This window comes from Macrotis lagotis, chromosome 5, assembly GCF_037893015.1.
Source record: "Macrotis lagotis isolate mMagLag1 chromosome 5, bilby.v1.9.chrom.fasta, whole genome shotgun sequence".
NCBI lineage: Eukaryota > Metazoa > Chordata > Mammalia > Peramelemorphia > Peramelidae > Macrotis > Macrotis lagotis.
The window spans coordinates 1,781,724-1,804,215 of record NC_133662.1 but is presented as its reverse complement, the minus strand read 5'-3'; the positions used below and the strand labels follow the sequence as shown (position 1 = coordinate 1,804,215).

Genomic DNA, 22,492 nt, shown 5'->3' with positions numbered 1-22,492 from the left:
GAGCACTCTTAACCTTCTCTCTCCCCTCTATCTCTGCTCTGGATACTGAGATTGGACAGCTAGCTAAATGCCTTAGACATTTTAAATCTGGTGCTTCTCATGGGGTGCTGCTGCTTATGGGCCTGCATAACCTTTTCTCTTAACTTCTGGAAACTAACCTAGTAATGAGCTAGACAGTCGACTTTGGTCTCATCCTCATTGTCTTAGAGTCTAGAAGAGTAGGAGAGAGTCTATGACCTGGCTATATATGAACATTTAGATCTTTTTCGATGCCAGCCAGTAGTGCCATCCTCCTGAACTTTTGACACTCTGAGTCCCTTTGTTGATTTAATTACCTTATTCCTGTAGGACTGTGAGCTTGTTTGCTGGGTGTCTCTGTTTGTCAGGACCAGGAGCACATGGACTTTTTCATCTAGCTAGATCCAGTTAGATGGATCTCTACTTCTGGGCAGTAACAACCTTTCAAGCAGATCTAATCCCCTAGAGGCCTTGGGAACAAACTGAATTCAACTGTTTCCAATCCCACACCCCCATTTATCCCTTTATACTATATATGGAATACTAGATGGAATATTTCTCAGGGAACAGATGGGTATTTCGCTCATCACTCTGGCCATTATTTTTTGCTCGTTTTTAATTCTATTTTAGAAACCTCTTTTGAGATGTCCTGCAGAATTTGTCTTTCTTCACTTCATCTCAATCAAGGTTCTGTCTCTCCCTGTAGCATATCCTTTTGCTCTCACTCTGGCTTTGTGAGGCTTAACTTTTGTCCTGCTTTCCTGGGGTTGGGGCTCTAGATTAGAAATGACATGAGGAATATAAAGGAAGATGATTGAGAGATTCAAGGATTGATGGCTGTGGAAGCATTAGGAAAGATGATTTATAGTATAGATGCCCTTTTTTAAAAAGAAATGATGTCCTTCTAAATTACAAAGGAATACTAATACAGGTGCCTGCTTGTGGCCTGGGGCCTCCTGGTAAGCAGGACTGGTCTTGTGTTTGGGTTGCAGGCAGTGGCTTCCTCGGGACAAAGTCCTCCCCTTAGGAGTAGAAGACACCGTGGACAAATTGAAGATGCTGGAGGGCCGCAAGACCAGCATTCGCAAGTCTGTACAAGTGGCCTATGACCGTGCCATGATCCACTTGAGCCGGGTTCGGGGCCATCATCCTTTTGTCACCTCTGGCTACCTGTAAGGAAGCGGGATGTGGCCTGCCTGCCTTTGCCTCTGATCCTGGAGTGGGGAACCCTGCCCTCCCCATGGTGGGACGAATGGCAGACAGCTTCTCCCTGGTGCTAGGGAGAAATAGGGGGCTGGAGCCTGAAGAATCCATGGGAAATGTTCTGTTGTGGACAATGGCATGAATCCCATGGTTGGCTCTATCATGTGCCAAAAATTCCTAACTGAGCTCTTTCAGATGATGTTTTACTGAAGAGCCAGCGAGAGGCAGGGACAGAACTGGGATGTGGGCCCTGCTGTAGAGATAAGCCTGCTATGGAGGATGACTCCTGGGCTTGATTCCCAAGGGGCTGCTACCACCCCCACCCCCACTACACCTCAGATTGGGCAAGGATCTGAACTTGACCCCCAGAGGTGCTGTAGATACACTAGGGTCCTGTGGAGAATCTTGCTGAGCCCCTTTTGTGCAACCCCTCTCTGCTGCTCACTCACTATCATTAGTTCTGTAAAATTTCCTCTCTCCCTTTTTTCTCTCACTTGCTCACACTCTTTCTCCTTTGCTTACTCTCTTGTGCCAAATTGATAGAAATTCTCACCAAATTAAATTATTTTTCAAAGTCCCAGTTTCCCCTATAGATCTGGCTACTCTAAAGGCCAGGGTCACCAGTTGTGACCCAGTCAAAGACACTAGACAGAAGCTAGCAAAACATCTGTAATACCAATGTCAACCCCAGGGAAACTTAGAATCAGGAATTAAACATATTGACTTCATTATTTTGTGCAGGTATGTTAGCATCCTATGGTATTTTTTTCCTGGGGTAGCTGAGGCATAGACAAGGTTGCAGTGATAAGACTTCTCCACTTTCTAACTTTCTGACTGGAGAACAACATGATTAGGGAAAAATCCTTCCCTCCTCAGACACTGGATGTCCTTAGTGGCTAAGAGTTTTTTGTTGCCCTCTGACTGTGTTTGTCCTGACACTCTAACCTTTTCCCCACTCACTTCTCTCCTCTCTTTTCACCAACTTCGTCCTCCATTGTGGATAGGGTCCCTGTTTGCTGGGCCCTCAAGTTGTGCCAGCAGTACCTCTTGTCCCTCTCCTGTTCTTCACAGCCTTGCTCCGCCCTGTTACTCCTGCAGCGGAATACTCAGGTGGAGAGGAAGATACAACCCTGCAAAAAAAAAAAAAAAACCCTTTCATTTCAATGTCTCCCTTGCCTCCCCAACCCTTAAAAAACTGTGAACTGGGAATGTCAACCAGAAGTGTTGATATCTGTTCTCATCTACCCCTAATCCCCAGTCATTTTCCCCCTATTACTCTAGCACCAAAGTCACAGGGCTTGGTTGTAGACCACCAAGCACTGCGTTGCTTTTTAACCTGTTGTTCTTTTTAATTGTTTTAAATTTTTCATAGGGGAATTTTGGATGAAATGAAATCCTGGGGGGGAGATCACTGCCATTTCTACTCAGTTGACTTTTTAAAAGGGAAGAAAACAAACAAAATACGCACCCATCCCTACTTCTACATTTGGGACATGAGCCAGAGTTTAAGGGTAAACCAACAGAGCAGGTCTGTACTTTTGAATGGATGGCTGGAGTTTGGGTTTTTTGGTAAAATAATAATATAATGCCTAGAGCCGTGTGGATAGAGAAGGACAGGATGTACATAGTTGTAAGATATTGTTCTAAATTATTCAGGCCTATTGTTTCCCTTCCTGAAAGTCCCTTTCCCATCCAACCCCCAATTGTGTGGCTGGGTCTTTGAAACTCACATAGTGAGTGCCATTTTATTGAAAGGAGCCAATGCTTCCCCCAGGTAGTCGATCAGCTGTGGACTTTGTGATCTGTGTCTCAACCTGTGTTTAAGATCTTGGGGCTTTCTCCCCTGCCCCCTTTCTCTGTCTCTCTGCCTCTATCTCTTCTTAAAATTGCTCTTTTATAATGGGAATTGGCTCAGATCCTGCTGTGGCATCGGGCCACACATCACTGTCAAGTCTGCTGTGAAGAAGCACACGATGCTCTATTTATTGTAGAAAGTGACTTTATTTGCTTTCTAGAATTGTTTATATCAGATGGTAATAAGAGAGGTAATTAAAAAAAGAGAAAAATCTATGCTTGTAAAAGAAGATAAAAGTTAATTTTACCTACTATAATATGACTGTCTGAAACTTTTTTTTCTCCCTGAGAAATAAATGTTCTAATGGACAGCAATAGCTTTGTGGTGCTTGTTGCAGTTGATGCCTTCCTCTCCCCAGCCCTGCTTGTGGACAACTCAGTAGAGATGGTTCTCTCCAATGGTAGGTTTTGCTTTTCTAAGAAAATAGTTTTTCAGTAAGGCCAAGACTCCACCTGATCCCTGCCAAATGACGTGAGTTGTAGGTATCTGGCTACCTGAGCCTCCCCTAGGTGGGGTGGCTTAGTTATACTGAATCAAGAGAGAATTGAGGCTCTCTGGGGATCCTCTGTTTTTCTGCTATTCAGATTTCTAGACTCACTTTCCCCACCACCACTTCCTCTAGCCATTGTTCCTTTTCCCTGGTGGCAACAGCAAAACCAGGTTGAACCCCTTACTTCTGGGGAAGGGTAGAAGGGGAGACTGATAAAAGTTGGATTTCTTTCCCATGAGGTACCTCTTGTGATGATCCTATTTGGAAGTGCTAGGAAGTAGCTTTTTGTGCCCTATCCCATGACCCAAGATGTCAGCCAGGGTATATGGTTCCCATGTGTGCAGTGATTCAAGTGTCAAGGGGAGAGATGTGTCACTTTTGTTGTCAATGATATTGGCCTTCTAAGAGAGTTTTTTTTTTTAAATCACTTCTCATTTTGATGACCTTTTGTTGAGGAGGTGATCCCTGCTGAGTTCCCTCATAAGTCTTATCCTGACATTGACTCTAGGCCCAAGGATGTTTACACCAACCCAAGCAGTAAGAAAGCCAGGAATGGTCTTGCATGGTTTCAGAGAATTAAAGTGTGACTACAGAGTCCTTCCTCACTGCAAAGTGAGAGCAAAGCTGGATGGAATCCAACATGCTGACTAGTTTGCTTTTATTGACTGTCTTTTATGTCTTGTAGTTTTTATTTTCCTCAGGAAATTTCTGGTGTCCCATCTCTAGGTCATAGGAACTTAAAGACTGGAATGACCCCCAGTTACTTTGGGGTAAGTCTTAGTATTTGATATAAACTTCTGGGAAGACTGGAAAAGTCTGGCAAAAAATTATGAATAGAATAGACCCACACCTCCCACTATATTCCAAGATAAAACAAATAAATATGTGATTTGAATATAAAAGGTGACATCATAAACAAATTAGAAAAATAAAGAGCAAATTACTTTTCAGATTTGTAAATTGGAGTACAGTTTATGGCTAAATAAGTAATAGTGAAAATCAAAGAAGACAAAATGGACAGTTTTGATTTAAATTGAAAAGTTTTTGTACAGGTAAATCTAATGCAGATAAAATTAGAAGGGAAACAGGTAACTGTGAATAAAATCTTCATAGATTTCTCTGCCAAAGTTGTATCTAAGATATTTAACAAACTGATTTAAATTTACAAAACTGTCATTTCCTAATAGAGGAATGGTCAAAAGATAGAAACAGTCTTCAAAGTAAAAATCCAAGCAATCCACAGCTATGAAAAAGTATTTCAGATTTCTAACAGAGAAATATAGTAAGGTTCCTTACATCTATCAGATTGGTAAAGATGATCAAAGGAAAATGACAAATGTTGGAGGAACTGGGGCAAATTAGGTACACTGATGCAGTGTTGGAGCTATGAATTAAATGGTCCAGCCATTATGGAAACTAATTTGGAACTATGCCGAGAGTTACTAAATTGTGCAATTTATATCTCAAAAGCAAAGAGCCTTCCACCCTTTAACTAGATTTAATAGCATTAAAGATTATAGAATTTATTTCTGATTAAAAATTTTCTACATTCTTAATTCTCAGCATCTGTATAGTTCAGATTCCAAGCTCAGAGCAAGGTCTCTTCCAGTATCCTGATCCTGTCTGCAGAGGAATAACTAAGTAAGAAACCCAGAACCTCCAGTTCTATCACTTTAAATTAACAGAATTTTCCACCTGTTGACTGGGGACAGAATTTAGCAGTAACTCTGTCCTTGTTCATAACCAAATCCAGGTCAGAAACTTGCAAACTTATTCCAGTGGGATAGCAAGAGTTTTCCTGCATCAGACTCGTGGTAGCACTAAAAGCTTACTAACTCCCAGCCTATCCCCGAGATCTTGGGAAAACATAACACTCAAGTCCCCAAGAAATAACAATAGGCCCAGGTGCTGACCTTCCCTCAAGAAAAGCCTCAGCCTGGAAGAATGGGCAAATAAAAAAAAGAACACAACCATAATGATACTCAAAACACAAATGCAGAAGAGACTGACTCTAAAACATCTACAAGCAATACCTCTGGAGAAGAAAAAAACAGCTTGAGAACAAACTCAGAATTCCTGGAAGACGATAAAGCAAGAGTTTAAAAAGAATTTTTTTTTGCAAGGCAAATGGGGTTAAGTGGCTTGCCCAAGGCCACACAGCTAGGTTATTAAGTGTCTGAGACTGGATTTGAACCCAGGTACTCCTGACTTATCCACTTCACCACCTAGCCACCCCTAAAAAGAAGTTTAAAAATGTATTTGTAAATGGAATGAGAGTGCCTGAGGAAAAAATTAGAAAGTTATGGAAGAAAGAATTGGAAAAGGGAATTAAAAATTTGAAACTTATCTAAGCAACAAAGTCTAAAAATTAGAATGGACCAAATAGAAGCCAGTGACTTCATGAAGTAACAAGAACTATTAAAACCAAGTCAACAGATGGAGGGAAAATGGAAGAAAATGTAAAATATCGGAAATCAACTGACCTAGAAAACATATCAAGGAAGGAAATATTTGAAAATCTTTGGACTTTCTGAAGATCATGGCCAAAAAGAGAGCCCAGACATTCCATTTCAAGAAATTTTGAAAGAAAGCTGCTAAGATACCTTAAAACTAGAGGGCAAAGTGAAATAGAAGTCTTTGGTCACCTCTTTATTTTTTAAGTTTATTTTATTTTTAAAATCCCCCCCCCCACCAAGCTTCATGCAAAAGCAAGTTTCAAAATATACTTCCAAAACCTTGAGTTCCAAATTCTCTCCCTCCTGCCACCCCACTCTCTCCCCCACCCCACATTGTCTTTGTCATGGATAGTATTTATCATAAGTCCATCAGAGAAATTGCTTCAATATTTTTTCCCAAAATTGCTATTGCTAGTTATATTTCCCTCCCCCTATTCCCCTTCCATTCTGTTTTCTCCTTTCACCCTGACTCTTCAAAAGTGTGTTCCACTTGATTACCCTCTCCCATGCTCCCTTTTCTTTTGTCACCTATACTCCCTCCCCCTCCCCCCATTGTACTGAACTCTTATCAGTATAATGACCAGAGAAGAAACATATTACATATTCATTGATAAAAGAGGTGAAGGACTTAGAATACAGAGTAAGAAAAAAGAATGCAGAGTAAGAAAAAAGTGTATGTGGGGCGGCTAGGTGGTACAGTGGATAGAGCACTGGCCCTGGAGTCAGGAGTACCTGAGTTCAAATCCAGCCTCAGACACTTACCTAGCTGTGTGGCCTTGGGCAAACCACTTAACCCCATTGCCTTGCAATAAAAAATCTAAAAAAAAAGTATATGTGTTGGGGGGGAGAAATTGGGAATTTGTTTCTATTTTCTCAATTGGTGGGGAAGGGTTGGGGTAGGAAAGTGAGAAGGCAGATCATGACTGATTAAAATATTTTTTTTAAAAAAGGAAAAAATTGAAAGAGTTAAATATAAGAGGCTGAAATAGAATCTATTATGCTTCAGCTGCAGTAAAAAGACAAGAGTAGTAATCATTTTAGACAAAACAAAAGCAAAAATAAATCTCATTAATAGCAATAGCACTAATTACATCCATATCCCAAAAAGATTAAAGAAAAGGTAAAAGGACCTATATGTACAAATACATTTATTCCTAAGGAATAACCCTATTGGTGAGAATTTCAGGTGCTATGGTAAATTGAAAAGATATTTTGAGATGGAAGGAATTCTACCAAATGCCCCTTTATCCAAACTGTATAATCAAAAACTGAAAACAATGTAGGTGCCCATCAATTGTAAAATGATTAAACAAAAACTTGATTTTTTAATGTAATGTATTGAAGTTATGAATTATGAATATGGGAATAAAGAAAAATATGGGAAGGTCCTTTTATAATGGCTAAGAATTGGAAATTGAGAGGATGCCCATCAATTGAGAAATGGCTGAAGAAGCTGTGGTATATGTTTGTGATGGAATACTATTATGCTGTAAGAAGTGATGAGAAGGATGGTTTCAGAAAAACCTGGGAAAACATGAACTGATGCAAAGTGAAATGAGCTGAATCGCAGAGCTCTTCAAGATCCTTTTCCATTCTCATATTCTTAATTCAAAGACCAACAGACATTGTTTAGTTGAATATGGTAGCTATGTGCATGGTATGATTATTTTAAGAATATTATTCATTTCTTTGACTTTTTTATTTCACAGTTATTTCCTTACATATTGCAAATTAACCAATAAGACATTTTTTACCTGTAGGCCCCTTGTCTCCCCATCTCCGTCCTTTACTAAGAGAATGAGACCAAGATTTGTAATTGCAGTTAATCGAGTTCTTTTACCTTTTAGTTCCATTATGAACTATATTTTCATAAACATCACAGTTTTATATAGTTCTTGTGGTTTTGCTTATTTCACTCTGTATTCCATATTTAAGTTCCATATATTTTTCTCAGTTCTTAATATTGACAATTTCTCATGGCATTGCATTTAACAATTAGGTTTCTGTTTAATCCTTTCTCAATTCATGGGCACCTACTTTGTTTTCAACAAAGTTGACTATACATAAGTATAGATTGAAGGACACCCAAGAAAGACTTCTTCCAACTCAAAGTATCTTCTCATTTTACCATAACTCCTTTGTAGAAAGCACTTAACATACTGTTAAAAATACATTATCACCTCAAATGACTAGTATGTATCTGTAGGGCTAAATATGGTTCTTTAGAGCATGACCCTCAAAGGAAGAGGGAAAGAAAAAAAATTCTATTGATATAATGATGAAAAGTAATAGGATGTCCTTTGCAAGACCTAAAATGGTCTTACAATATGTGACACACGAGGGCGCTCCAATTAGCAAGAAAGATGGCTTCATAGCAACTAGGTTGCTATGGCCCTAATAAAATCACATTCTTTTCCTGGACCTCAATTTCCTCCTCCCAAAAATGAAGGACTTGAATTATTTTTTAATATCCCTCTAAACTCTAAATCTTAGCCTCCTAATTTTTTAAAAGTTGTAATAATTAGAATGAGTATTAACATCACTGGTACAATCATCCCTATCTGAACTCATAAGCTGATATCAATACCTTGGGGTAAAGTTTTCTTGTCTGACCAAATCCAATTACTTGATAACAAGAGAGGATCATTGGGTAAATTCTGTTTAGAAAGGTTAGAGAGAGGACTGGAGACCCTGATGACCCTCTTCCCTTTACTGAAAGGTTATTGGAAAAATCAGATCAGGAGACTGAAAATAAGCTTTGTCCACTTTAAAAGTGGATATGAATGAGCCCAAGACTTATTATTATTTTTTTTAGGTTTTTGCAAGGCAAATGGGGTTAAGTGGCTTGCCCAAGGCCACACAGCTAGGTAATTATTAAGTGCCTGAGACCGGATTTGAACCTAGGTACTCCTGACTCTAGGGCCAGTGCTTTATCCACTGTGCCACCTAGCCGCCCCCTTTTTTTTTAGGCCAAGACTTATTTTCACACAATTCTTGGCCTTAGAGAACATCACCTGATGGAAGTTATCTGGTCTCCATTTCCAGAAGGATGTATTTCTGATTGGAGAGTGTAGGCACCATGCATGAATTTTGATTTTGGGGAGTGGGATGTTCAACCACTTAAAGAGTGGTGCTTAATGAATGATGAGAGAAAAAAAGAAATTACATAGGAAAAATGAAGAGGCCATTGGACTCAGTGGTTATGGAGTCCTGCCTGAAGAGACCTGGCAATGAATAGATGGGTGAATTCAGGGGTGGAAATAAGTAAAAGTAGGATTGCTAGAGCTGAGGGAGAGAAGGAACAAGAAATCTGGGCAGAATCTGGGTGAACTTAAAGCCAGGGACCCTGAGAGGTTAGTGCATAATGCTAATTAAGAGAAAGATAATAGTTTCCTCATTCTCAAGGTTACTCAGGAGAGTGGCTCACCCATTCTATGTGAAGAAGAGGTATTCACTTGTGTATAGGAATTAAACATTTTATTACTGGATTACCTTTTTATTTGAAATGTTCACTATCTGAATCAAATGCTTGTGCTATTTAATTTGTCTTTTATATTGTTGTTAGTGTTCATTTTTCTATCATATCTGACTCTGACTCTATTTGGAATTTTCTTAAGAAAGATACTGGAATAGTTCCCTGTTTCCTTCTCTAGCTCGTTTGACACATGAAGAAACTGACAAACAGGGTGAAGTGACTTGCCTAGAGTTACACAGGAACTATACTCAGGAAGATGATTTTAAGTCCACTGCTCTATCTTGCGCCACTTAATTGTCCCAACATATTATATATACAGTTAAAATGCAAATTGTATAAATTAGAAATAACATCTACTACACATACTTAATTGGTATTACTGAACCTGCATTTCTCATGTTTAGCCATAATATAAAATATACATATATTTTAAAACATAAACTATATACATATAAAATTCATTTAATATATACATATAAAATTATGCTTTCTGTATAAACTTTGTCCTTTATGATATGTGTATATCTATGTGTGTACCTATATGTATATTGAGATCTTTCTGTTCCTCATCTCTGCTAGATGCTGGAGATACAAAGGCAGTCCCTGTCTTCAAAGAGGTTGTAGTTAACTATGAGGAATAAAAGATAAAGACATTTGAATAAATATAAGAGAATTTCAGGAGATAAAGAACACTCATAAAATCCTATAGGAAGGGCTTACTGTAGGAGGCAGCCCCTGAACTGAACTCTGAGTCAGAATTCTAAGAAGTGAAGATGAGTAGTGCATTCCAGGCTAAGGGGGAAGCCTGTGCAAAGGTAGGCAGGCCGGAGATAGGGTTTGGGTTTAGGAAAACATTTTTATAGACCAGCTGAGCTGAAACAGTGCATAAAGGATGACTATCAGCATGACAGAACAGGAGTACATTTGACTGACTCATTTGAGGGGCACTACCCTGGGACTTTCAATTATCTTAAAATTTTTCCTGCCATAAAAGCCTATCTTTTTAAGAGCAATGTTTTCCTGGTGATGCCCTATAGCTGTAACTCAAAACACCATAAAGACTCTACTTGGATCCACAGGCTTCTCAATGGAGAACTTCATGGTGGTCATATAAACAGGTTGCAGAATGTTAAAAATGATGATTTGTCTGTGAGGAAAACATTCAGGACGTGTGAATAAAAAAGAAAGTGGACCAATCCCAAACCAACACTGGTTTTCATGAATGCAGAGGCAATTTTCTGGTACATTGAGGGAATGCTTTATAGACATGATGGGTAGAGAACAGTCTTAAGAGAACAGAATTAAGAAGACCTGGGTTCACCTCCCATCTCCACCAAATACTAGTTGTGTGATCACAGGTAAACTGCTTCTCTCTGATCCTAACTGCATCTGTAGAGATTATAATGCTGTCTGATACTTGGAGGGCTGTTATGAGGGTCAAATAAAATGTAGGTTAAAATGCTTTGTAAAAACTTAAAATATTATATAAATTATAGTTATTAACTATAATAGCTATTCTATCACTGAGATATGTCTAAGCACAAATATATTTTAATCACTTTCCTTCTGTCCCATCTCAGAGGATAAAGTTACTTTTTGCTAAGGTCTATGCTTTTAACCTCCCTTCTAAGACCTTGTTTCATCTATCATTCTTTTATTTTTAAACTTTTCTGTTGGTTCCTTTCTTCCCTCCAACAAGTATGCTCCTCTATACCAAATAAATCCATTTTATTTGTTCTCACTGACCTTCAGCTCTCTTCTAAAAATTTATTTTCAATTGAAAAAATAAGTATTTTGTAACATTAAAATAAATAAGATTGCACATGAAACTGCACATCTACCATTCACAACTTGCCATTCCCTCCAAAAATACCTCAAAGTTAAGTAAATTTCTTCCCTGCTTCATCCTAAATAAGGCTACCATTAGACTCAAATAGATATATAGATGTAAAGTTATCCTATGTATACTTCTATTTATTCTTTCTCTGGATGCAGATAGCATTTTTCTTCATATGTCCTTTATTTTTAATTTGTGCATTTATAATAGTCAAAATGATTTAGTCACTCAAAGTTTTTTTTTAGGGTTTTTTTTTTGCAAGGCAAATGGGGTTAAGTGGCTTGCCCAAGGCCACACAGCTAGGTAATTATTAATTGTCTGAGACCGGTTTTAAACCCAGGTACTCCTGACTCCAAGGCCGGTGCTTTATCCACTACACCACCTAGCCGCCCCTCAAAGTTGTTCTTAAAACAATATTGTGCTACTGTATGCAAGGTTCTCCTGGTTCTGCTCACTTCCCTCTTCATCATTTCTACCCTCCTATAACTCTTCCCCTTGGCTACTTAATTTCTTAAGAGAGTCATCTATACAAACTGTCTCCACTTCCTTTCTACTTTACAGTCTAGCTTTCTATCCTACCTCTCTAGCAAACACCTTTCCCTAGAGTTCCTAGTGACCTTTTGTCTTTTTCTCACTCTGCCTTCACCTACTATTGCCATACCTAAACTTGTTAACTCTCTTTCTTAAAATTAAATAATAATTTAAAGCATAAACACAAATAACTAAGCTTGCTATCCAAGTATCCTATTTAAATACTAGATTTCAAAGCATGCAATGTCTTAATATCTTTTCTGTTAGTCCTTTCTTGGTCCCCAGAGGAATGGTTGAAAAGATTATTATGATGTTGCGTCAGGCTATGAATTTATTCCCATTTGTTCTCATAAAAAGTAAGGGTTCTTCTGCTTGCTTGTTTTACTTTGCATGATTATATAAAAATCATTCCAAATATTTTTATATTTCTCATACTTGTCAGACTTAAATCTGTTATGTTGCTCCATTATGTAATTAATTTAACTGTTCCTCTTATTAGTGGACCTGTTATCTTATTTCAAATTTTTTTTTATAATGATAATACTGCTATGAAAATGTTTTGACAAATTTTTTGGGGGGCGGGAAATAACATTTCCCAGAAATGTTGTCAACATGCCATCCTTCTAGCTATATTCCTTCCTGGACTTCTTTGATATTGCTTTTGGAAAGGCCATTTTTCAATTGATTGACAAGATCAATAGCCAGATTATAGAGGGTATAAAAAGGAATAAGAGGAATTGAAGAGGTGGTATCTAGTGTGCATGACTTTCAAGGAGATTAATCTGAAAAGGGAGGAGAGGGGATATTCAAATTAAGTGGTAGTAGTGAGAGTAGGGGGATGAGTGGAAGAATGAGGGTTGGAAGGGAGATATGAGCATGTTTGCAGGCAGCAGGGAAGGAACAGGAGAAAGAGAAATTGACATTAAAACAAAGAACTGGGACAGTCTCCTGAAGAAGACAGAAGGGAAATGGGATCAAGAGCCTTGTGTTGATTGATGGATTGTCCTTGGCAAGGAGGAATCCTGGAAGGAAGAGGTAGTGAAGAGGTAGTCTTTGTAATGTGAAAAGAGGAAGAAGAGAAAACTTGGAGAATGGCCTCAATTTTTTTTCAGTGGCAGTGAAATACAGAAGCTAGGACTACCCATGTGAAGACCTGGAACTTTCAAATCACCTTAATCTCCTTTTCCCCCACACACCCCTCGATGACCTAACTCCATAATTGTCAGCTTTTCCAACTTTTCCATTCTGTCCTCTGGCCTTGATGTCAGGTCAAGAGTTCGAATCCAGCTTCAGATATTTGACTTTTACTAGCTGTGTGACCTTGGGCAAGTCACTTAATGCTTATTGCCTCACATCCAGGGTATTCTCCAGGCATCCTGATTCATATCTGACCACTGGACCTAGATGACTCTGGAGGAGATTGTGAGGCTGGTGACTTAGCACAGCATCCCCTCACTCAAAATCCCAGTTCATGTGCTTGTCATGGCATCACCTTCCTGATGTTGCGATCTTTCAAAATGAAGGACAAACATTATTATATCAGCAGAATTACTCCTTTGTTTCTCTTCCTGGACTTATTCCTCAGCAGTCAACATACTCTACCTCACTCTCCCATGGCAGTGATCTTGAACTACTCAATACCAGACCTTTCCTCCTCCCCAGCTTCCAACATACTCTGTCATTTCTATTTACCTTAACTCTAGAATTTCCTTCTCCCCCACACACCCCTTAATGACCTAACTCCATAATTGTCAACTTTTCCATTCTGTACTCTTTTAGCTATTTTAACAACTATTTTAAAAGTCTCTCAAAGGTTGTAAAAACTGTTACTATCTATTTAACAGTTACATTTTAAAAATATTCCTTGAACTGCTTCTTCGTATGGGATCAAGGGGTGTGTGTGTGTGTGTGTGTGTGTGTAACTTTGTTTTATGGGAATCTATGAGGAACTTATAGAGAAAATAAAGTTCTTTTTTGGAAGTCTCAAGGATAACTTTTTGTGAAGAAACAGAATTTTATGACAACTGAGTCTAGAGAAAGACTATTAAGACTTAGGGCTTATCTGGGAGGGGAGAAGAGGAAGAATATAGGTAAAATTTGGGCATTTTTAAAAAGGTTAATAGAATAAATTTTTTTTTCAGAAAGGGAGCATTTGAGACAACAGAAAAAATTCTTGTCACATTCATCTCAACATAGAAAAGAGAGAAAGAAGATGGAGATAGTACCTTGCTTTATAAAACTATTTTACCCTTTTTCTTGCAAAGATAATGAGAATTTTGCAAAGGCATTTTATAAGTTATCCTGAATGAACTAAAAAGATGTAGAACTGTAATTTCAGAAGTTGAGAAGTGATCAGTTAGAGTTTGGGGTTATAATTGTTCTCATAATTAAAATATTTTAATTGCAGATTTCTGTTTTATTATTGAACTGTTAAATTGTATATTTGGAAATTTTCTTAGGAGATTGAGGTTTAATGTGTAGAGAGATATCTGAAACTATTAAGTGAATGTAAGTTTCACCTGCCTATTAAATAATATTTAATAGACTGGAGTGAGGGCTTGATAAATGAAAAAGAAACTTTTTTATTATTAATCAAGAGAAAAAGATATCCAACCACACCCTGCATAACCATAGAGCTCAGGATAATAATATTAACAGTTAAAGATTAAAAGTAAAAAGTGGTTGACATCTCACAAAGTTGACTACCAATTTCAATTAACACTCCTTAACATTATTGGCTGCATCTTCTCTCATAGATTGCAGAATGGAAGTTAAGGGAGTCATCAGATCATTGGATCTACTATAAAATTATGTTTAGTCTTAACTGGGTCCTCCCAGGAAATCCTTCTGCCCCCTCCAAAATTGATTCTCTATCCTACTCACTAATAGCTGTTCCAAATTTTTTGTCTCTTCTTCATGGTATTCCTTACCCCTACTCTGTTACCTGGGGATCTTGCCTCAAATTTCAGAGAAAAATCTAGGCCATTCACCACAAGCTCCCTCTTCTCTAGTTATTTACATTGTCCTAACATCTGCCCCTCACTTTTCCTTGTAAAGCTTTCTCCCTTCTTGTAAGATGCCCCCATCAACATGGATCTTTGATCCTCTTTCATTTTCTCCATCAACTTGTCCCTATAATCATCCCCCTCTCTAATCTTCAATCTCTCCCTATTTATGAATTCATTCCTCCCATACCTGCCTCTCCAACGTTAAAATCCCTTACTTGAACCTCCCATACCTATTAAGTATTGTCTGATATTTCTTTTCCTCAACTAAACCTAAAAAGAGTCATCTACATGAGGTACCTCTACTTCCTTCCTTCCACCCTCTTCTAGGTCCTCTCCATTATGTTTTGGATCTCATTTTTCAACTACAGCTGCCCAAAGTTTTTAAAAGATCTTTGTTGTTAAATCTGATGACTCTCTCAGTTCTCATCCTATTTGACCCCTTTATAGCATTTGACTCTGTAGACTACCTTATTTTCTTAGAATCTATCTCTTGAAGTCCAGGTTCATGAGTTCTGAAATCCCCTTATCCAATCACAAGCTATTGCCATTTCATTTCTCTTTATACCTTCTAATACCAAACCCTACTCTTTATCCACAATGTGATCTCCTGTCCTTTGATCCTCTACACTAACCACACTTTCCTTCTTTTCCAATCTTGGTGAATCAGTTCAATTCTATATTATCCCCTTATATCAATCATCACTCCCACTGTCTTCTGCTTTCACTCCTGATGCTTAACTACAGTAGAGAAAATCATGTACCTCTTCTAACTGGGTCCACTACAAATTTATGTTACAAAGTCTTGGGTCCTCACTGTTGCTGTGCAATAATTTTTTATCCCCTTATTTAGCTTATTATTCTCCTTATCATAGAGCCTCATTCAAATTCTTTCATCCCCTAAAATGGTTCATGGCTCTTCTTCCTATCACGCTCACAAATGAAAATCTTTCCTCATACTTATTGAAAAAATAAGGTAATCCTCTGAGAGCTTCTCTTTTCCCCTTTTTATCTCACATTACCAGATACCTTCTACCTCTTTCACAATGTGTCACATGAAGAGGTTGCCCTTTTCCTTTGCCACAGCAGACCCCTTGTGCTTTCATTTCATCCTGTCTTCCCCAGCAAAATCTCCTCTATCATCTTCACTTTCTCACTTACATTCAGTATCTCCTTGTCTAGTAGTTACTTCCTAATTGCTTACAAACATGACCACTTCTCCATCCTCAAAAAAACCCTTCATTTGATTAATCCATTTGTGCTAGTTTTCATGATATATCTCTTCTCCCTTTTGTGGCTAAACTCCTGGAGGTTTCCTACAGTTGGTACCTTTATTTCTTTCCTCTCATTCCCTTTTTTGTTTTGTTTTTAAAAAGATTTTATTAAAGAAGAGCTTTGGCCATACTATTCCAGGTGTCACAGAGTCCTGTTACAGAGTGGGCACTGATGGGGCATAGATGGCTGCTCCGCCTTCCCACTCCAATGCTCTGAGATGGGGGTGGTAGGAAGAATCTCCTTGGGCTCTGTGATGCTCATATGGTCAGGCATGGGCTTCTTAGGGCCAATTGTGCCACCTGGGTCCCAGGGCAACATGATTGACTTTATCTCCCAATATACCCTATCTGAGGAGGACATAGTACACAGCTGTATCAATGTTGTAGTTGAAGGGTTTTCCACTGTGGATTATCAAGCCACACAAACTTCATGGTTTTGGTCCTCTAGCCTCTGAGTTTACCAGACACTACCATCTCACATTTCATTTTTTGCTGTACTCTCCATAATGAAGCAAAAGGCACCATAGCAGGCTCTACACATAGCAAAACCTCTCAGGCGTTTGTAATGAAGGGACTTGGCCTAAGCAATAGCACAGAGACCTCTGATGGCCATCAACTTGGTATATAATTCTACACTGCCTTCAGGGAAACCAAACCTCTTCTGAAGTTTCTTGTCAATTCATGAATGCAAAACCCTTTCTTCCCAGGAAGTTCTGGTGGTTATGATGATGATTTCTGTCTTGGTTCGGTAACTTGAACCTCTACCCCAGAATAGCCACCCTCAGCCAGCTTCCTAGTGAGAAACTCATTCAGTTTGACTTTGAATATGCCATCCACATCAAGCTTTCTCTTCTTGAAAATATGCCACATCCCCTTCATGAAGAAGAAAGCCTCTCATTCTCTTCTTAAGTTCCTACAGTCTGACTTCCAACCTTATCATTCTACTAAAATTGCCATCTTTAAAGTTTCCAGTGATCTCTTAATTGGGAAATCCAATGATTTTTTCAATCCTCATCCTTCTTGACCTCATTCTACCAAAATTGCTGTCTTTAAAGTTTCCAATGATCTCTTAATTGCAAAATCCCATGATTTTTTTTTAATACTTATCCTTCTTGACCTTTCTGTGGCAGTCACATAATCAGCCATCCTTTTTTTTTTTTGACTTTTGCAAGGCAATGAAGTTAAGTGACTTGCCCATGGTCATATAATTAAGTATTAAATGTCTCAAGTTGGATTTTAACTAAGGTCCTCTTGATTCTAGGGCCAGTGTTCTAAACACTATACCATCTAGCTGCCCCTATCCTCTTCTTAATATGATCTCTCTAGATTTTTTTTAGATACTATTCTTTTTGAATTCTAGTCTACCTTTCTGACCATTTCTCAGTTTCCTTTGCTAGATCTTTATTCAAGTCACACTTGCCTAATAATGGATATCTCACAGAACTGTATCTTGAACTTTTTTCTTCTTCCTCTATGCTATTTTATTTGATGATTTAATTAGTTCCCATGAATTCAATTATCATCTTTACGCTGATGATTCTCACATTTACTTATTCAACTCCAATCTTTCTGTTCACCTTCAGTCTCACATCTACAACTGCCTATTAAACATCTTAAACTATATGTCCCAAAAATATATTAAACTCAACATGTACAAAATTGAACTCATTATCTTTCCTCCCAAGCCCTCTTCACTTCCAAACTTCCCTATTACTATTGAGGCACCACCATCTTCCCTAGGCCTCCATGTCTGCAACCTGTCATCTTCAGCTCCTTACTCTTACCACCATCCCATCATATTCAATGTATCATTAAGGTCTGTTGATTTTACCATTGTATTATCTCCTGAATACTCTGCCTTCTCTCTTTTGATACTGGTGCTGGCTCTTGCCTGATCTATTGTAATGGCACCTGGTTGGTCTTCTTGTCACAATTCTCTCCTTTAGGGCATTTAAAGCCCTCCCTTGTCCCCCCTACTTTTCTAGTCTTCTTATAGCTTCCTCACCTCTCACATACACACAGACTTTTCAATCCACCTTGAACAAAATACTTCATCTGGGCTTAGCATTTTCATAGACTGTCCCCCTTGACTGGAATGTCTTTCCTCTTCAACTTTACCTCTTGGTTTCTCTCGCTTCCTTCAATCTCTGCCCGCCCCCCCCCCCCGATAAAAATTCCACCTTCTATTCACTTTATTATTATTATTAACTATCATCTTTAACTCTAGTACTTTCTATTATTTTCTATTTATCCTCTTTATAGATTGTAGATAGTTGCTTGCATATTTTCACCCCTTTAGATTGAGAACAGGGGCTTTCTTTTGTCCTTCTTTGCATCCCAGGGCTTTACACAATGCCCGAATCATAATTATTAAGCAACAAATATTTTTTGATTGACAAAAACCACAAAGGAATAGTACCTGCCCCCAAAGGACTTACATTCTGTTGAAAGAGAGTGCAATAAAACATTTTCACATATAGACAAATACAAATCAAGAGGGAGAGGTGTTAACAACTAGGGAAAATCGGGTATTATTGTGTATACATTGGTACCTGCCTTATTCTTTGAAAGAAATGAAGTTTTCTTTGAGGCAGAGATGCTGAGGTATCTCAGATATCACAGGTCATGTGCAAAAAAATCAAGGAGTCTAGAGATGGAAGGGGAAACTTAGGGGGTCAATTATTTTTTACAAGAATGGAGAGTATAAGAAAGATAATATATAATAATAATAGGAATCAGATTATCAGTGCAAAGTTGAGGTTTTGTGCTTTATTCTGGAGGCACTTAAAGATTTTTTAGGGGTAGAAGGAAAAGGTTGATTTGGCTAGAACTGACTTTACTAACATTAATTTGGCAGATGTATGAAAGATGGAGAGGCTACTGCAATAGTCTGGGTCAGTGGTGATGAAGATTTGGATTAGGAGGCTGGGAGTGAAAAGCACATGGATACAAGAGAGATGAAGATAGAATTCAGCAATCAGTTGGCTCTGAGTGGGGAGGGATCAGGCAAAGTCAAAAAAGATAGCCACATTGTGAAACCTGAGTGACCAAAATGGTATGGCTGGCAACAGTAATGAGGAAATTTGGAGAAGGGATGGATTTGAGGGAAATAGAATCAGTTCCTATTCTGGACTAGTTGAATTGGATTTGATTATAATGAATTTAGGTAAAAACATAGAAAAGGATGGAGTTCAGAAAAGAGATTAGCACTGGATTTTAGAGATCTTATTATAAATATAAGAAAGCCAAGCGAACTGATAAGATCACTAGGGAAGAGAGCCTAAGGGCAAACTAGAAGACCAGAAAAGAGCCCTAGGAAACATTCAGACTTAGTGGGTAGAAGCAAGATGATAATCTAGCAAAAGTGCCTGAGTAGTAGTCACACAGGAATGAAGAGAACCTAGAAAGGCCACTGTCACAGAAACAAAAGGAGGAGAGTGTCCAATGGTGGAGAGGATCAAAACTTAAAAAGAAGTTAGATAAAAGGATTGAGAAAAAGATAATTGGATTTAACAGGTAAAAGGTTATTTGAGTGTATGTGTATGATGAAGAATGGGATTTAAGACTGTGAAAGGAAGAGGTAAAGAATGATAACTGTAGAGTATGGCATGGTCAGGAGAAGGCTTAATGGGATGGAGGAACCCTGGACATTTTTGTAGTTGGTAAAAAAGGTGATGGTGGCACAGTTGTTTTTGATAGAACTGTCCAACTATCCCATCCCAACAACTTCAAAGCAACAAAACACATCGAATCTTTAATAACTAAAACTACAGTGATTCCGTCTATCTGCTCCTTATTTCTGAAACCTTACCACCCACCCACTCTTGACAGCCTCCTTATCCAGTACTGACTAGATATTTATTCTTTCTCCTTGGCTTACTGAGTGAGGTGGAGGACTTGAAATATTTCTTGCTTCCCACTGTTACTTCCAGGTTTTCTTCTTTCCTCCATCACTGAGTAATCTCCCTTTGAAGTCCATGCTATTCATATCTACTATCTGGTCAAAATTTTGCTATCTATACTCTATAGTCTATAGATCTCCAAGTCACTCTTCTTCCTTCCTAAATGCTTCCTCTTCTATCTTCTTCAACTCTTATTACACAGATGCTTCCACCATTATCTCCTTCTTCATCCCTAGTTCACATGATGAAGTGTCCTAACTTTTTTTGGTGAGGCAATCAGGGTTAAGCAATTTGCCCATATTGATACAGCTAGTAATTGTCAAGGGTCTGAGGTCTGATTTGAACTCAGGTCCCACTAACTTCAAGGTCACTGCTCCATCTAGCTGCTCCAATGTCCTTTCTCTCTCTTTTTTAAATTGTTTTTTGAATTTTACAATTTTTCCCCCAATATCGTTTTCCTCCCCCCAGTCCCCACAGAAGGCAGTCTGATAGTCTTTGTATTGTTTTCATGCTATACATTGATCAAAATTGAATGTGTTGAGAGAAATCCATAACATACATTGCATTTGTCTAATCAGTAATGATTTAAAGAAATTTTTCATATGACTATGGATTGCTTTGATTTCCTCATCTGTAAATTGCTTCTGTATATTCTTTGACCATTTGTCAGTTGGGGAATGGCTTGTTTTTGGTTTTTTTTTTTTTATAAATTTGACTCAGTTCTTTATATATTTTAAAAATGAGTCCTTTGTCAGAAATACTAGTTGTAGGGAGGGAAGTAAGATTAGGGGGAAATTGTAAAACTCAAAATAAATAAAAATCTTTAAAGAAAAAAAGAAATAGGGGGTGGAGCCAAGATGGTGACAAGAAGGGATCGAGTCTTCTCTGATAAAACTTGAAACTAAGGATTCTAACTAAACTTTCGAAAGACAGAACCCACAAAGGGACCCAGTGAGGCAGTTCTACTCAAGGTAACCTGGAAAAGAGCAGAAAGGCTCTGCTCCCCGGGGTCGGAGGGGCGGCCCACCAGAGGGGTGGCCCGCCAGAGCAAAAGAACTTCAGCCTCCCAGAGGCAGGCATAGGGCACTGGGAGCCGTGGCTCACAGCAGTGGGGTAGTCTCCTGAGCTGCACCCTGGGGGAGCACCAGGCACAAAGTGGGGGAACAGCAGGGGACCTCTTCCAGAGTGAGCACAAGCACGTGGAGCCCAGCAGCATGGTCTTTCGGCAGCCCAGATCCGGAAACAGAAGCAGGAGCCCCCAGGGCATGAGCCCCTTGAGCTGAGGGAGGAGAGTGAAGAGACTGCAGAGCTCTATCCTCTGCCTCTGGAACAGGACTCTGGGGTTCTGACCACATTCAGATCCTGATCGCAGTCTAGGTCCCCCATAGAACAGCAGGGCCCCCCCCCCCACCTCAGCCCCATGACAGAGGAGGGGCGCTTATGATCATTCACAGATCAGGAGGGAGGACAGAGCCTCACACACTGAGACCCTTGTGGGAGTGTCCCAAAAGCTCAGGAAGCACCCCAAAACCAGACCCAGGCTGGGAAAATGAGCAAGCAGAGAAACAAGAGGAAGACCATTGAGAAATATTTTGCATATGAGCCCAAGAAAGATCAAAATAGTCTGAAGATGAGGAAGCACAAGCTCCTGCATCTAAAGACTCCAAGAAAAACAGAAATTGGGCTCAAGCTATGACAGAGCTCAAAAAAGACTTTGAAAATCAAATGAGGGAATTGGAAGAAAAACTGGGAAAAGAAAGGAGAAAGATGCAGGAAAAACATGAAAATGAAGTCAGCAGCTTGGTCAAGGAAATCCAAAAAAATGCTGAAGAAAATAGCCTGCTAAAAACCAGCTTAGGTCAAATGGTTAAAACAGTTCAAAAAGTTATTGAGGAGAAGAATGCCTTAAAAAGCAAAATTGGCCAGATGGAAAAAGAGATAAGAAAACTCTCTGAGGAATAGAATTCAGGGAGATTGATGAATTTACCAGAAATCAGGAATCACTACTTCAAAACCAAAAAAATGAAAAATTAGAAGAAAATGTGAAATTATCTCATTGAAAAAACAACTGATATAGGAAAGATAATTTAAAAACTATTGGACTACCTGAAAGTCATGATCAGGAAAAGAACCTTGACATCATTTTCAAAGAATTACTACAGGAAAATTGCCCTGATATTCTAGAAGTAGAGGGCAAAATAGAAATGGAGAGAATCCACTGATCCCCCAGAGAAAGAGATCCCAAAAACCAAGCCCTAGGAATATTATAGTCAAGTTCCAGAACTCCCAAGTCAAAGAGAAAATATTACAAGCAGCCAGAAGGACACAGTTCAAATATCATGGAGCTGCAGTCAGGATCACACAGGACTTAGCAGCAACTACATTGGAAGCTCCTAGGGCTTGGAATATAATATACTGGAAGGCAAAAGAGCTTAGAATGCAGCCA

At 38.7% G+C, this 22,492-nt stretch overlaps 1 protein-coding gene and 1 pseudogene across 7 annotated transcripts in view; one reads left to right on the top strand and one right to left on the bottom strand.

The window, feature by feature from the left end:
- The window catches only part of BRPF3 (bromodomain and PHD finger containing 3), a 91,692-nt gene that overhangs the window by 32,907 nt on the left and 36,293 nt on the right, over nt 1–22,492 (top strand). For 4 of the 7 annotated variants that reach the window (XM_074236419.1, XM_074236420.1, XM_074236417.1 and 1 more), the window contains one exon: nt 1,011–22,492. The exons of 1 other annotated variant lie outside the window; for it this stretch is intronic. In XM_074236419.1, coding sequence (XP_074092520.1) covers nt 1,011–1,194 — 184 coding nt within the window. In that variant the 3' untranslated portion in view covers nt 1,195–22,492. The remainder of the gene's footprint in view (nt 1–1,010) is intronic. 2 more of the 7 variants (XR_012478458.1, XR_012478459.1) reach the window with 2 other exon arrangements.
- Nucleotides 16,278–17,070, bottom strand: LOC141523333 (small ribosomal subunit protein uS3-like; annotated as a pseudogene).